The sequence below is a fragment of the Hemibagrus wyckioides genome, linkage group LG08 (genome assembly GCF_019097595.1).
Source record: "Hemibagrus wyckioides isolate EC202008001 linkage group LG08, SWU_Hwy_1.0, whole genome shotgun sequence".
NCBI classification, from domain to species: Eukaryota; Metazoa; Chordata; class Actinopteri; order Siluriformes; family Bagridae; genus Hemibagrus; species Hemibagrus wyckioides.
This window is the reverse complement of record NC_080717.1, coordinates 10633955-10650228: the sequence shown is the minus strand read 5'-3', so window position 1 is coordinate 10650228 and position 16274 is coordinate 10633955. Positions and strand designations below refer to the sequence as shown.

Sequence of the window (16274 nt, the reverse complement as noted above, 5' to 3'; positions counted from 1 at the left end):
CAGCTTTGCTTGATGGTTTGTGACCATCCATCTTCCTCTTGATGACATTCCAGAGGTGTTCTCTCTCTCTCTCTCTATTTTATTTATATAAATATATACACACACACACAACAATATGACCACCTGCCTAATATTGGCGTTGATCCCCCTTTTGCTGCCAAAACAGCCCTGACCCGTCATGCACTGTGTGTTCTGACACCTTTCTATCAGAACCAGCATTAACTTCTTCAGCAATTATACTGACCACTGCAGACCGGGAACACCCCACAAGAGCTGCAATTTTGGAGATGCTCTGATCCAGTGGTCTAGCCATCACAATCTGGCCCTTCATCAAACTCGCTCAAATCCTTACGCTTGCCCATTTTTCCTACTTCTAACATCAACTTTGAGGACAAAATATTCACTTGCTGCCTAATATATCCCACCCACTAACAGGAGCCATGATGAGGAGATAACCAGTGCTCTTCACTTCATCCGTCACTGCTCATAATGTTATGCCTGATCTCTGTAGATTTCACACTGCTGATGTATTGACTGTGAGAAACACAGACATCACTTAAATGCTTTCCCAGTAAAATCCCTAACACGATCATGTTTATTTTTATCAGGAACAATGAACCGTCACTCCACTTCGATAAGAGCCGTGCAAAAATAAACAAAGCACCAAAACCAGTGCTGCTCCACTATTAACATGGGTTGAAGTAAAATAAAATAAAACCATTAGCTGCTTTTGCTTTGCTAAAGCGTCCTTGTGTGATACAGACCTGGCACTTGTCCATATTTCCTGCTTCCAACACAATAACTTCAAGAACTGATTGTTAGCTTGTTGCCTAATATACCCCAGCTGACAATGTAATTGTCAACTAATAAACAACTAATATACTCCTGACAATGTTATTCACTTCACCTACCAGCAGTTTTAGACTATATAATGACCAGCTTAATCTAGCAGGATCACATACTTTATTTTCACTTTCTACTAACAAACTAAACTCAAAGTGTAGGTGACGTCAGCAACTCAATGTATATTTTAACTACATCACTGTGTAATGCACAGAACTGCGGATTTAAAGAGCAGTTAAAGTGAAACAACACTGTTGAATACAGATAGGTTAAAAATGCTTTGTGAGAATTTGCTTGGTTTACAGATAATGATTTTACTCCCCTGCACTATTCAACACATCATTACGCCCAAGTTACTTTCTATTTATTTGTCCTACAATGAAACAGAACTTGTATTTTTTGCCATGTCAGCAACTCAGTACATTCTGGTGTGGTTCATGCAACCCTGCCTCCTACACGTGCAGTATGAATAGTTCACCGTGTTCTCATGTTCACTCTCACCTTCATCACTATGGCAACCAGCGGAAAGAATGCCTACTGGCCAGTTCACAATACGGCAACTTGGAGCATGCAGAGAAACAAAACATCTGTACAGCAATCAGGCATAACATTATGAGCACTGTTAGGTGAAGTGAACACTGATTATCTCCTCATCATGGCACCTGTTAGTGGGTGGGATATATTAGGCAGCGAGTGAACATTTTGTCCTCAAAGTTGATGTGTTAGAAGCAGGACAAAGGGCAAGTGTAAGGATTTGAGCGAGTCTGACAAGTGCTGAATAGTGATGGCTAGACCACTGGATCAGAGCATCTCCAAAACTGCAGCTCTTGTGGGGTGTTTCCGGTTCCTGCTCCGTAGCGGTCAGTATCTATCAAAATTGTCCTTTAAGACTTGCAAGTATCCTTTAAGTAACTTAAAGGATCTGCTGCTAACATTTTGGTACCAGATACCACAGCACACCATCAGGGATCTAGTGGAGTCCATGCCTCGATGGCTCAGGGCTGTTTTGGCGGCAAAACGGGGACCAACACAATATTAGGCAGGTGATCATAATGTTATGCCTGATCGGTGTACGTCTGAACGCAGCATGAGCATCCACACCCGAGATGTCCTGACACGTATGCAGAAGTATAAAACAGACCTCAAAATCTAACCATAACCGTTCAATTCAACACCAAGTAACACCAAGTCCACTGTCCTGAACCTGCAACACCTGTAGTGACTCTTACCACTGGAGATTTCATTAACTTCAGATACAGCAGTTTCTTCCTCAGGAGAATGATCCAAGAATTCATGAAGTTTTGTCACCAGTGCAGTCAGCTTGCTGGATAAAACAAAAAAGGTCACAAGGACAAAGGCAGAAATAATAAATAAACAAATAATGTCAGTATCATGAAACACAGAAATGATCTATATTAATGCACATTTTAACACTAGCTGCAAAAAAAAGCCTAGCCTTTATGTATATTCCCAAATATCTCCATTTCCAGTGACATGATATTAATGTTGTGACATCGTTTATGTAAATGACAAAAATTATGGCATAAAGCCAATTTCTTGCCGACGTCATCAAAACTCACTCACATAGAAATAGGTCATTTTATAAACCACTTATTTGACGTTTTCATTCTAACAGCTTCGAAATACCATGACACATACATTCCAAGTTACTTTCGAACAGACAAAACAAAACAAAAAGTTTCATAAGAAAAAAAACGGGTTACAACGCCAACTAAGTGTCACTGCACATTTTACTTAGCCAGCCAAGCAACCACCGACAGCATCACTGTGGAAAGTTGGGGCCCGGTCTCAAATAGCTGCCTAGTGCTTTTCCACGTGCCCTACATTCATGAAAGAAAAATGGCTTTGACGCCCTATCGAGTGCACTACCCTTACTAACGCTGAAGTATATGGAACTCAGCGCAGTCTATTAGACAGTTTAGCACCAGCTAACTAGCTAGCTAGCCAGGCTGATAAATAATTCTCAGCGTTTGTCATGCTTTAACAACGTGTTGTTGTTGTTGTTTTAAACAGTTTGCATTAATTCACTATTCTGTTTAAAATGTCTGTCCCCGTCTTTACAAACAAAAAGAAAGAAAGAAAATTAGCACACGCTAGCTAGCCGGCTAATTCTTCCGAACTCATCCCCGGCAGTCAGATAACGTTTTAATGTATTCGCTATGGGTAACATCCTGTCACTTAACAAGAGGTGTGACAAGTGTAGAAAAACAATTAGCAAAGGCTTAGAAAATGCGTTGATGGTAAAGATGTGAATGAGAAATGCTCGAAACGTAAGGCCTTTGATGGTTTTTGGGTTTTTTTTTGTTTTTTTTAACCGGGCTGAAAATCGCGGTCAAGTCGCCATGCATGCGGTGTGCATTTATTCTGCGCGTGACTCCACATTGCGCGTGCACTGCAGGATTTATATTATACTTCTGTGCAAAAGACACAACTAATAAGTCCAGTCGGTAGAATGACCAAGATATAACTCGTGCACTTTGCGTTCTCTGTGAAGAAGAAAAAACCGAGGTTGCATGTAGTCGGTATAACATCTCTCTCTAACACACTCTCTCTATCCCTCACACCCGGTTATATCTCTCACCACTGCTGCTCTCACGAATGTGAAGAAGAAGAATAATTCAAATCTTCCCTCCGTTATCCGTAGACGGCTCGTTTAGGCTCGCGCTGTTTCCGATTACAGCACGCGAACAACGCTGCTCGTACACGGAGAGCTGAGGAGGACACAAAGCAAGAGCGCCATCTTGCCGGATGACTCTGGCGCGCTAAAATGGCGCAGGCTGCGCTAATCAGGGCGCTGGACACTAACACTACTGTTTAACCAGCGTGGGCTCGATGGGGCGGATTTTCATTTTTGGGTAACAAATAAACGCAAAAAAATAAAATAAAAAACGTTTACCCTAACACAAATGCATGAAGGACGCGTATTATAAAGCACAGTTTTAGTTATCGCCGTCAAATTATATTGTGCACATGCAGCAGCTTGACACACTTCATTATTACAGCTTCATTTATAATTTAGCATTTATATATATATCAGTCATTCATTTCCCACGGCTTAATAGGCAAGTTAGTATTTGCGCTCTCTTATTGATTAAAGAAGGAAAAGCCGGAAACAATGCTTAAAAATAGAGAAGAGTTGCTCCAGAGATCGGCGCTATTTCAGTATGTTTATATATTTAAATAGCGCCCCACTAAGTTTCGGATTGACAAAGACGTCACGACACACTTCTCCTCTTATTCAGGAGAGATCATACTTAAAGTCGCTCTTTAGCAAACATTTTATACACACTTCAGAGTGTGCGTTTTGGGCCTATTTTTCTTTCCCCGTGCATTCGCACCGCACCGGTTTCTGATCAGACTGTAACCTTAAACCCACAGACAGCAACATCTACCGCTCGTGCACATACCTGCCGTTTTCGGTGCTCATTTCCTTACAGTAAGGAACACGCTATATCTTAGCATCTCCGGAGTCGGACCAGATTCACGCTCGGGTTTTTACCGGTAAAGGTGGAAGAATGGAGAAAGGAAAAAAAAAGAAACCCGAAGCTACCCAGAGAAATCAAACAAAGCAAGGCGCCATGTTTTCCGACTGCAAGAGACACGCTGATTGGCTCGTACCGCTCAAACCAGGAAGTGAATGTGATTGGTTGATGAATATCAGCGACGCAACGCGGTTCAGTCCCAAACATCACCGAGGATACACCTCCACTCCAGAGAAGGGAACGATCCAGAGAACCAACCACTTAGACCATAACGTTATACCGAGTTTCCATGTTCTCCCCGTGCTTGGTGGGTTTCCTCCGGGTGCTCCGGTTTCCTCCCATAGTCCAAAGACATGCTTCTAGGCTGGTTGGAGTCTCTAAATTGCCTGTAGTGTGTGATTGTGTGAGTGAATGTGTGTGTGCGTGTCCTGCGATGGGTTGGCACTCCGTCCAGGGTATATCCTGCCCTGATGCCCGATGACTCCTGAGATGGGCACAAGCTCCCCGTGACCCGAGGGTAGAGCAGATAAGTGGTACAGACAATGAAATAACGTTATACCATAATAATGATCGTATGAAATGCAACAATATTTTTTTTTATGGTTCTTTGGTCTGTCTTTCTGTGTCTGGTCAGTATTTATTTGTTCATTTTCTTTTCATCGAAATAAAGAAAAAATAATGTGTGGAAAGTAAAAAGTACACCTTTTTATTTAAACAGAATTTGCAAAACAACGATTTTTTTCCATTTACAGTACACTGCCATGTTTGTTTTTTATTGTCGATCATTGGAAACTCAGACGAAAGCTCTTCTCCTGCTCCTTACTGCGACTCTCGCACAGCTTGGACACCTCCTCCACACGCCTCTGAAGCAGAACTGTTTATTGAAAATAGTCATTAGGAACACCAAACACAACCTAGCACTTATAAATTTAACACACGCTCGAAATAGCAAACCTAGCAGGATACTGACCAGAGTTTTGCTCGACCCACTGCAGAGAGTCCATGTGTGCGTTGAGGATTTTGCAGATTTGCTGGAGCTGAAATGGAGCGCCAGGACAAACGTGAAATTATGTTTTACTAAAAATAAAAGCAGTATAAGCTACATTGGAAAATGTGACACATTAAGCATCTTCTACAACAAAGCAACATTTATTAGCTTTATTCCCCCACATCTAAGAACTCATAATTTAGGTAATGCTTGTAGATAAATGAATCATCATTTTAAATTGAACTCATGGAAGTTACAAGTCAGTTAAAAGAGGAAATTTAACCCAACCACCACAGCAATTATCCTGACGTGAAAAAGTTTTCAAAAATGTCAAGCAGCATCCACATTTCTGTACACTATATTGCCAAAATTTTGGGACGTCTGCCTTTATATTCACATGCACTTTAATGACATCCCATTCTTAATCTGTAGGGTTTACTATGGGGTTGGCCCATCCTCTGCAGCTATAACGGCTTCAAATCTTCTGGGAAGGCTTTCCACAAGGTTTATGGGAATTTTTGACCATTTCACTAGAAGCACATTTGTGAGGTCAGACACTGATGTTGGATGAGAAGGTCTGGCTCGCAGTTTCCACTCTAATTTATCCCAAAGGTGTTCTATCAGGTTGAGGTCAGGACTCTGAAGTTCCTCCACACCAAACTCACTCATCCATGTCTTTATGGACCTTGCTTTGTGCATCCTCACACTGTTCCCACAAAGTTGGGAGCATGAAATTGTCCAAAATGTCTTGGTATGCTGAAGCATTAAGAATTCCTTTCACTGGAACTAAGGGGACAAGCCCAACCCCTGAAAAAGAACCCCACACCAAACTTTACACTTGGCACAATGCAGTCAGGCAAGTAGCGTTCTCCTGGCAACCGTAAACTCGGACTCATCCATCGGATTGCCAGACAGAGAAGCGTGATTCGTCACTCCAGAGATCACGTCTCCACTGCTTTACACCACTGCATCCGACGCTTTGCATTGCACTTGGTGATGTTCGGCGTGGATGCAGCTGCTCGGCCATGAAAACCCATTCCATGAAGCTCTCTATGTACTGTTCTTGAGCTAATCTGAAGGTCACACAAAGTTTGGAGGTCTGTAGCTATCGACTCTGCAGAAAGTTGGCGACTTCTGCACACTGTGTGCCTCAGCATTCTCTGACCCTGCTCTGTGATTTTTCGTGGTCTACTACTTCGTGGCTGAATTGCTGTTGTTCCCAGTTGTTATAATACCACTAACAGTTGACAGTGTGAAAAACAAAAATATCCTGTGTGCAGTGCAGGATCTGTAGGCTGAAACACCATGTTGATGAGAGAGATACGAGAAAGAATGAACAGACTGGTCTGAGCTGACAGGAAGTTTAATGAGCATTAACACCTTCCTTACACATGTTCATTTAGAACAGCTGCTTCTTAACCAAATGCAGTGACACACTTGCAGTGACACTCCTGCAGCGAGTGTTCACAGTAATAACAGCAGTAAATGCGTTTTATAGAGTACAGGATACTTACCGGGTCACTTGTGTCGGCCAGCCGGTTGGATGTGTTGAGGTGCTCAATGATCTCCTTCAGATCTTGGGACATTCTCTTCAGCTGAGCATCAACATTTTCTGCCAACTTATACCTTCAACAGAGAAGCATTTTAAAACGAGGCAGACGCATGAAAATGAGTTGATTTTGTATGCAAACTATTAATCTATTATCAGACTATTTTGAAGACTGTGTGAACACTGTTTGGATATCTAAAATTAGACAAATGAAACAATGTCGGAGTTTATCAGCACTGTAGCACTACACTGCTAGCACAGTACTTAATTTATATCATAGGCTGCTGGAGGATTCATGAGTAACTCTTATGGTGTAACACAGTTTGATGTACATATGACAAACTCTTGTATTTTGCATAACATGATTGTTTTCCTTCATCAGATTACTGAGGTGCTTCAAAATCTGCTTTCCAGCATTGATAAGACTAAAATATAAATACACAGAGACAGATACACTATATTGCCAAAGGTTTTGGGACACCCCTCCAAATCATTGAATTCAGGTGTTGTTTTTCAGGGGTTGGGCTTGTCCCCTTAGTTCCAGTGAAAGGAACTCTTAATGCTTCAGTATACCAAGACATTTTGGACAATTTCATGCTCCCAACTTTGTGGGAACAGTTTGGGGATGACCCCTTCCTGTTCCAACATGACTGTACACCAGTGCACAAAGCAAGCTCATGGATGAGTGAGTTTGGTGTAGAGGAACTTGACTGGCCTGCAAAGAGTCCTGACCTCAACTCCACAGAACACCTTTAGGATGAATTAGAGCGGAGACTGTGAGCCAAACCAAAACTGGGACGTCTGCCTTTACATGCACATGAATGTAATATGGAGTTGGCTTGCACTTTGCAGCTATAACAGCTTCAACTCTTCTGGGAAGACACAAGGTTTAGAAGTGTGTTTATGGGGAATGTTTGACCATTTCTCTAGAAGTGCATTTGTGAGGTCAGGCACTGATGTTGGATGAGAAGGTCTGGCTCACAGTCTCCGCTCTAATTCATCCCAAAGGTGTTCTCTCAGGTTGAGGTCAGGACTCTGTGCAGGCCGGTCAAGTTCATCCACACCACACCTGGTACAGTCATGTTGGAACAGGAAGGGGTCATCCCCAAACTGTTCCCGCAAAGTTGGAAGCATTAAAAAATTGTCCAAAATATCTTGGTATGCTGAAGCATTAAGAGTTCCTTTCACTGGAACTAAGAGGCCAAGACCAACCCCTGAATTCAATGATTTGGAGGGGTGTCCCAAAACTTTTGGCGATATAGTGTATATTGCTATGGATGGAGCGGAAAACCACAAATAGTTAGTATAGCACAAAAAGAAAAACAAACAAGCATGTATGCAAAGAACTGAAATCATGTGTAAGGAGGGTGTGTTTACGTTCTCTCTCGCTCCTCATCAGCATTCTGCATATAGATGGTTCCACTTTGCTCCTTCACTGACTCCTCCAAGGGAGCGAGAAGATCCTCCAGCTCCTTTTGCTGGGACAGAATAAAGTCCAGCTCCTGATCCAGCCTGACCAAAAAAAAAAAAAAAAATCTCATCACACAAGAACCTCAGATCTAACAGTAAAATCTGTTTACAAAGGAGAGAACCAAATATGCTAACTCTGCCTTTGCTTACCTTCTTTGGTCCAGTTTAACCTTCTCCATGTCCTTGTGAAGGGATGTAATCTAAAACAAAACAATTCAAACAACACAAAACAAAAGTTAGAAACTGGAGTGTGCTTATATACAGGGTTTTACTGTAATCACCACATGCTTAGGGACAGAGCCTCCATCCATCTGTTAAAGATATACAGACACTAGTAAACATTTATATGCCCACTTGAAGTGGTTCTGCGAGTCAAACTCGGGTCATTTAAGTGGCGTTTAATTGGAAAGATTTTTTTTCAAGAACACAGAAAAAACGCCCACGACGATGCTCATTTATGAGTCTTTTAGTAAAGTCGTATGTAAAAGTTTTGCTTACGCCAAACCAAAATAAAATGTTCCACAGAATTAAATATATATACACACACACACACACACACACACACACACACACAGAGCAGGCATAACATTATGAGCACTGAGAGATGAGATGATCATCATTGTTATTCACTTCATCATGGCACCTGTTAGTGGGTGGGATATATTAGGCAGCAAGTGAACATTTTGTCCTCAAAGTTGATGTGTTAGGAGCAGGAAAAATGGGCAAGTGTAAGGATTTGAGCGAGTATGACCAGGGCCAAATTGCGAGGGCTAGAAGACTGGATCAGAGCATCTCCAAAACTGCAGCTCTTGTGGGGTGTTCCCGGTCTGCAGTGGTCAGAATCTCTCAAAAGTGGTCCAAAGAAGGAACAGTGGTGAACCGGCGATGGGTCATGGGTGGCCAAGGCTCACTGATGCACGTGGGGAATGAAGGCTGGTCCATGTGATCAGATCCAACAGACGAGCTACTGTTGCTCAAATTGCTGAAGAAGTTAATGCTGGTTCTGATAGAAAGGTGTCAGAATACACAGTGCATGACGGGTCAGGGCAGCAAAAGAGGGACCAACACAATATTAGGCAGGTGGTCATAATGTTATGCCTGATCAGTGTATATATGTATGCTGATCATCAGCACAGAGAGCTGAGAGCATGGAAAACAAAAGTAAAAGTGATTTTGATTCGAAATAAACAACAAGGGTTAGTGGAAAGTGGAAGTTATTCTGACTACTTTGGTCGATAAAAATATGTAGCAGTGTAACAGCACATAATACAGCACAAAATACTGTGGAAAACAGGAGCCAGCATTGAACCTCCAAGAAAAATCACACTGTTCTTTAAATGAAGGTCCTAACCTTCATATGCTTTTGCTAAATCCTCCGTCACCTGAGCCTTTTTAAACCACATTAGTGTATAATTTCTTTTCTTTTACTGTTTATGGCTATGACAGTCTGACCTGCTCTCCATTTATATGGTTGCAAGTCATTATTGAATTAGAACAGAATGATTAGTATTATACATCTTCATTTCTGGATTCTTAATAAATAATATCATTTTGAAAACAGAGACCTGACATTGTATTGGACTTAAATAATAGTTTTTTATGGCATTCATATGCATGTGCAGTGGAAAATATTAAGCAGTACTTTACTCCGAAACACCCAGCTGCACTAATAAGAAAGGTCTACATCACACTCGTCCTGCATCTTCGTGCAGCAGGATAGATTCATTCACCGATTTTACTTTGGCAGCATCGTAGCTTTATTCCTATTGCTGTCGAATCCCCAGTAGTGTGATGCATATACATGTGCGGAAGAGTACGATATGTCCGGGGGGGTCAGATTTCGGTAAAGGGCAGGGGTTTATTGAGTCAATTTCAATTTAGCAATTTTGTACATATTCTATGAACCTTTAGGCGAGCAACTCAGAAGTGGGTCATGTTAGAGCAACATGTTGGGAGATCCCTAATGTAACGTATAGGGTTACTTCCCAATGTTCCATTGTACATATATGAACACTCCAGAACACTGACCAGCTAAAACAAGAGTAAACTGAGATGTGAGGGACGGGCTTGGGGCTTCCAGGGTGTCACTTAATATTGGAGTATTCGCTAAACTAAACAAACTGTCAGTAGAACTGATTTAGGCAGATTTTTGAGTGAAGTTTGAGCTCCTACACAGAATGGGTGAAGCTGCTAGTGTACCTTTTCTCCATTCTCCACCAACATGCGGTCCCAGGCGTTGACCTGAGTAGCCTGCTGCAGGAAGTGCCTCTCTTGGTCCTCTAATTCTGAGCTCCACTTGTTGATCAGGGACTCCAGCTGGGCATACGACATCACCGGTGCAGCACTGAGTAAAACACATTGTCAAATATTTACAAAATGCTGTAACATATCAAACAATGCTAAATGAATCCTTTAGAATTCACACAGACATAACACCCTACATATCTCTGTATTAACTGCATGATGTAATTGGGAGCAAACCTGGCAGTAATCGCAGCAGTGGACACGGCTGTAGAAGTGGCTGGTGCAGCAGAGGCAGCAGGTTTCAGGCCCAGAGTAAAGCTTGTGGTGGGCGCTATAGTAGCTGCAGCTAAAAGAAAAAGATTATTCATTCTGTTGGTTTGGTTCATTGTAAATTATGTATAAATTCATAGTGGTCAAGAAAAGGTAGTGCGCCAACTCATACGCAAGCTAGTGTGGCAATAACAGGTTTGACACTGGAGTACATTTGCTAGAGCTAAACAGCTAATAATTGTCACCAGAATGAGTAAATAATTAATTAATTAAATAAATAAATAACATAACTACCAAACTCAGTACAGTGACACAGATGGTGTCATTTTTTTATTTTTTAAAGCAAAAGCAGCGCTTTGGTCACCACACCAGGGCCGTGGTCATCCTGGGTGCTGTATCACTAACAGTACCTGTGGTGGCAGAAGTGGCGGTGCCCACTCCTAGTGGTTTGAGCATCAAACCAGTGGAGGCCGTAGCTACAGAAGACGCTGCTGGAGCTGCTGCAGTTGTTGAGCCACCCACTGGTAGAAAAAGATCAAATAAAATCTATGAAAGTCAGTAACTGGCACAGGCACTCGTATTGACTTTGCTGTAATATATGATGTGTACCCTGAGAAGTGTAAAACTCTTCCAGAGTACACACTTACAGGTGAAGCCTGCAGGAGCAGCTGAGGGGATTGGGGTGGAAAACAGAGAAGATACGGGGACAGCTTGGTTAGCAGCAGTGCTACTAGCAGGAGCTGGAGTGGCTGGAAGAACAAAGAAGAAAATCAAATCTTAAGCTTTCTTTTCTTAAACTTTTATACTGCTTTGAATGAAATCTGAAGCTGTGCTCACACCTGCAGGCTTGATCCCAAAGTTAATCCCTGTAGTGGAGACTGCAGCGGCTGGAGCAACAGCTCCCAGAGTAAGACCTGTAAGGTTCAGGAGAAACAGTAAATGATTAGTTTTTGTAAGTGTTTTTAGGGACAAACCCATTCCATTTCAGATGCAATGTAATGCAATTACAAAAGTATTCTTCAGGCCTCCTGAAGATTATAGATAGCTTATATGGCTTACATTATACATTTTCATTCCAGTATAACCTCAAGCCGCCTTAAATAGTACATTTTTAATGAATAACATTTCCATATGTGAAGTAATTAAGTGTTATTTCAAAATATAAGAGTATTAAGATATATTAAAAATATTAAGAGTTCCTTTCACTGGAACGAAGGGACCGAACCCAAACCCTGAAAAACAACAATATAATAGTGGCAATATAGTGCATGTAGTGAACAACAGAGCAGGTAAAATTTTCCTTAACTGTTTGAATTATTTTGGTTTCGGAGGCAGCAAAGGAAGCTCAATAAGCCAGACTTATTTTTTAGCAAGCCAGGTTAATTTCAATCCAATTGGTTCCATAAACTGAGTAAGTAAGAAAGAAAATAAGTAAATAAATAAATGTTGTTTTGGCTGCTCCCTGTTCGGGGTCGCCACAGAGGATCATTTGGTCTGTGTGTTTGGATTTGGCACAGGTTTTTCGCTGGATGCCCTTCCTGATCCAACCCTCCCATTTTATCCAGGCTTGGGACCAGCACTGAGAGTTAACTCTTCAGTGACTGGGTTAGCACCGCAGCAACGAGAGTGTGGGATCCTGCCGCTGGACCACCAGAAGGCATTAAATAAATAAATTGTAAAAGAATAAATAAATAAAAAACATGACCTATTGAAAACTTTCCCTTAACATAACATAACTTTCTCATAACATAAGACTTATTCCTATTCAAATGAATTATGAATAAAAATTCTATTCAATCCAAATCAAAGTAATTAACAATGAGTAACGAAAGAAATTTCTCAATCTTAATGAATAGTGTGTATGTTTTTGTGTGCACATATGACGTCTGGCAAGATTTCTGTTTCAGTGCGGAATCCTTTATCAACAGTCCAGAGCATGTGAGCGTTTCATAGCCGTACCAGGCTGACTTACTTGTGTTTTGGCCTCCCAGAGAGAAGGAAGGAGTGCTCTGTGCTGAACTTGCAGCTGGAATTGGAGCTGAAGCTGGAACTGGAGCTGAAGCTGGAACTGGAGCTGGAGCTGGAGCTGGAGCTTGTACCTTGGCCCCAGGAAAGCTGAAGCCTGCAGTGGACTGCTGCGTTGAAGCTGCATTCTGAGTCGCGAGGGACCCAAACGAGAATCCTGTACCACCGGCTGAGGGGGCGGAATTTACCAGGCCTCCCAGTGTAACTCCTGTAGAGGCCGGCTGAGAGGCTGGAGTCAGGTTGAGACTTAGTTTTGGAGCACCGCTGGAAGGAGAGATAAATTGAGAACATATTGAAGCACTCAAAAGCCAGGTCTACACAAGACAGATATAGTGTGCCTGCAAGTTCACTTCAAGCTTTGTAGGAGTCTTACCCAAAATTAAACCCTGTTCCAGGAGTGCTGCTCTGTGCTGATGCACCAAAGCTGAATCCACCCTGAGAGGTTCCAGTGCTCGTGGTGTTCTGTGCGAGAAGCCCTGCTATTTGAGATGTTCCCGCTGGGGTCTGAGACGGCTGTGGAGGCGCCGCTCCAAAAGCGAATCCTCCTGATGGTGGAGCATTCGTCTGCAGGGAGAAGCTGGGGGCTGCAGTGGCTGCTTGCGTTGTGGTTTTCGGGGGTCCGAAGGAAAACCCGGTGGTTTGTCCAAAGTTGAATGACATGGTTTCTCTCTCAAGATCCTTTAATACTGAGATAAAATAACAAAAACATCACATCAAACTAATGTTTTATTCCTCTTTTATCACAGCAATTTACAAACAGTAAAAAAAGTATTTATCAATAAATGAAAGTGTTTTTTTTACCCATTTATAGTTATGTGAAACGAGTTTGTTTCCCTTATAGGTTACATTACAGCAGCTGTAAAGAGCAGTGTTGCCAGATTGGGCGTGTTTCCACCCAATTGGGCTTCTTTTGGTCAAGTCTCCCCGGGGAAAAAGTGCATTGGGAGGGTTGATGAAATATGGGCTGGTTTTTGATGCAACTGGTTTTTATTTTTGACTATAAACATGATATTTTATTAATAAAGTGTAATATGTAATGTTGACGTTTTAATTATATGCTTCAGTTTAGTCAATAAGGTTCAGGAGAGTCCTGTCCAGTCAGACTTCAGTCTGTTGTGATCGTTCTACTCGATAAGCAGATATCACAAAGTTATTAACTGTTATAACTGTTTGGTATTGTATTAGTATGCATTTTGGGCTGTTTTATTTTTTTAATGTGCGGGTTTTTAAGCGGTAGTTGGGCTGGAAATCTCCAGTCCAATCTGGCAACCCTGGTAAATAGTCTCCAGCACTGAACCTGACCGACTTCCAGACACGAGACTCATTCCATGAATAAACTTTAACTACAATGATTAGAAATCTAGTCAACCAGTTATCTAACTAAGAAAGTAGGCAAACCCCCTAAAACATAAACAGAAGTGCCTGGAGCTCGTTATAACTGCAGGGACATGAAGATGTTTAGCTTCACCAGCTAGTCACACGTTAGCAAACCCGATAGCCATTTAAGCTAATGTTGTCTCTCTGTAGCTAACTACTACTAAATAAACCTTCGGGCGTCTCTCGTTTTCAAAGTAAGTGTATATATATATAAATAAAAGAAAATATATAACTGAGTTTAGATGGATACCGTTTGTCTTAAAGTGGGTGAAGTTACCTCAAAAGAAATGCGCTGCCATTCCCAATACGACCAGAGCGCGGAAAACACATGCGTCAAAAACTCCGCGCCGGCTGTCAAGCAAGGACCCCGAAGTTTACTGTATCTGGTCAACTTAATGTGCCTGTTCAAAAACATGGATTTGGGTGAAAGCGTTGCCGTGTCTGGAGGAGTTTACCCGGATACTTGGATTTTTTTTTGTGATACAGGCATGTTTTATATTAGATTTATTTATAGCACAGCGCTGTGTTGTGATTGGATGTTGATTATTTTTCTGTAACAGCAGCCCTGAGGATAGTTCCCTCTGCAAGACTTTCTGTAATAAAAGTTCATTCACAGAGACTTGTATGGTGAATGAGCTAAAAATATTTCTTGCTCTGATGATATTTTAACATTTTAACAACCCACCCTGCTCCAGGTGTGCTGTATCATGGCTGACCCTGTGCTCTGACCCCAACCCCCCAAGGTTGTGATGTGTGAAGAAAGAATTTCACTGCAGTAATGTATATGTGACAAATAAAGACAACTTAACTTAATAATAACCTTTTTTTTTTTGCATGGGAGAGTCTGTGCCTGCTGTCTGTGCTGCATGTCACTACTCAATCTGTCCCGGAAGGCAAAAACATTAATAAAACCTCATTATTCACTCATTATTCCAGAACGATATTGTCTCCTTGCCATACGTTACTGCTTATTGGAGTATTGCAGTAGGATATATCTGCTGAGTGCTTCCACCTACCCTTTTTTTCTAGCCAATAAAGTGAAAGAAATTTCCTACAAAATAATTCATAAATTTTATCCAGCAAGCCACTTAAAAAAAATTAAACTTAAAAATAGTTTAAAAGTGACATGTCCTCCAGTAGCTTTTTCTTTGATGTCTCTGACGAAACTGTTGTTCATTTATTTTGGAGTTGTTCTTATACAACGACGTTTTGGCAAGATGTACTTGGGTTTTTTTTAGATCTAAAATTTATAATAAAAAAACAAAAACAAAAAACAAAAACAGTGTTTTACTTTGGAAGGACGTTGTGTTGGGATTTACTGATTACAGTCATGTTGAAAACATCAATTCTTCATAATGAACCCATCCATTCGTTTTCTATACCCGCTTTATTCCTAATTAGGGGATCTGCTGGAGCCTATCACAATGAACCTACTTCTGTTATTGGCAAAATTCCACCTTCACAAATCGAAATACTCCAGACCTCTTTTTGCTGTCACAGAACAAAAAAGCCTGTTTGTGATCTTTTCCCTGCTTTCGATGATTTGTAATTCTCTTTCTTCTGTTTTGAATTGGATCTGACAATCCCCCCTTGTATCCTTGTTTGGTTGCTATTTTCTTATGACTGTTTCCTTTTCTTTTTTATTCTTTTCCTCTTTTTTTTTCAGTTGCTGTGTTCTGATATTATGTTTACTTGTTTAGTTGTTGTGCACTATTCTGTATTCTGTTTCCAAGGAATAATAATAATAATAATAATAATAATAATAATAGTAATGATGATGATGATGATAATGATAATAATAAAAGTTCCGTACCGAAAACACGATTTGAAAACATTATATTATATATATATAAATAATTATAAATAAATAAATAAATAAATAAAATATTATTAGTAGAATATTATAAGATGTAGACGCATTTCCGCGCATGCGCAGTACAAATCGTGCTTCGAGTAGTGACACTGCTTTAAGATGATGCGTTTCCATTTATCCTGATTATTTCTC

The 16274-nt window shown here is 41.0% G+C and overlaps 2 protein-coding genes across 4 annotated transcripts in view; both read right to left on the bottom strand.

Moving 5' to 3' along the window:
• atrx (ATRX chromatin remodeler) overlaps positions 1–4467 on the bottom strand; it is a 43214-nt gene extending 38747 nt beyond the window's left edge. For 2 of the 3 annotated variants that reach the window (XM_058397799.1, XM_058397800.1), the window contains exons 1-2: positions 4272–4467; positions 2073–2167 (exon numbers count right to left, since the gene is read on the bottom strand). In XM_058397799.1, coding sequence (XP_058253782.1) covers positions 2073–2167; positions 4272–4291 — 115 coding nt within the window. In that variant the 5' untranslated portion in view covers positions 4292–4467. Of the gene's footprint in view, positions 1–2072; positions 2168–3445; positions 3616–4271 lie in introns of those variants that run through there. The other variant, XM_058397801.1, reaches the window with a different exon arrangement.
• A 560-nt stretch (positions 4468–5027) lies between these two features.
• nup62l (nucleoporin 62 like) lies at positions 5028–14672 on the bottom strand. The gene is made up of 13 exons (XM_058397803.1): positions 14547–14672; positions 13266–13578; positions 12840–13156; positions 11707–11781; positions 11515–11616; positions 11278–11388; positions 10835–10943; positions 10553–10697; positions 8504–8553; positions 8261–8395; positions 6849–6960; positions 5317–5383; positions 5028–5220 (listed from the first exon to the last, which is right to left on the bottom strand). Exons 2-13 carry the CDS (start codon positions 13550–13552, stop codon positions 5129–5131), a joined length of 1602 nt encoding a protein of 533 aa, XP_058253786.1. The 5' UTR covers positions 13553–13578; positions 14547–14672; the 3' UTR covers positions 5028–5128.
• Between the last annotated feature and the right edge of the window lie 1602 nt (positions 14673–16274).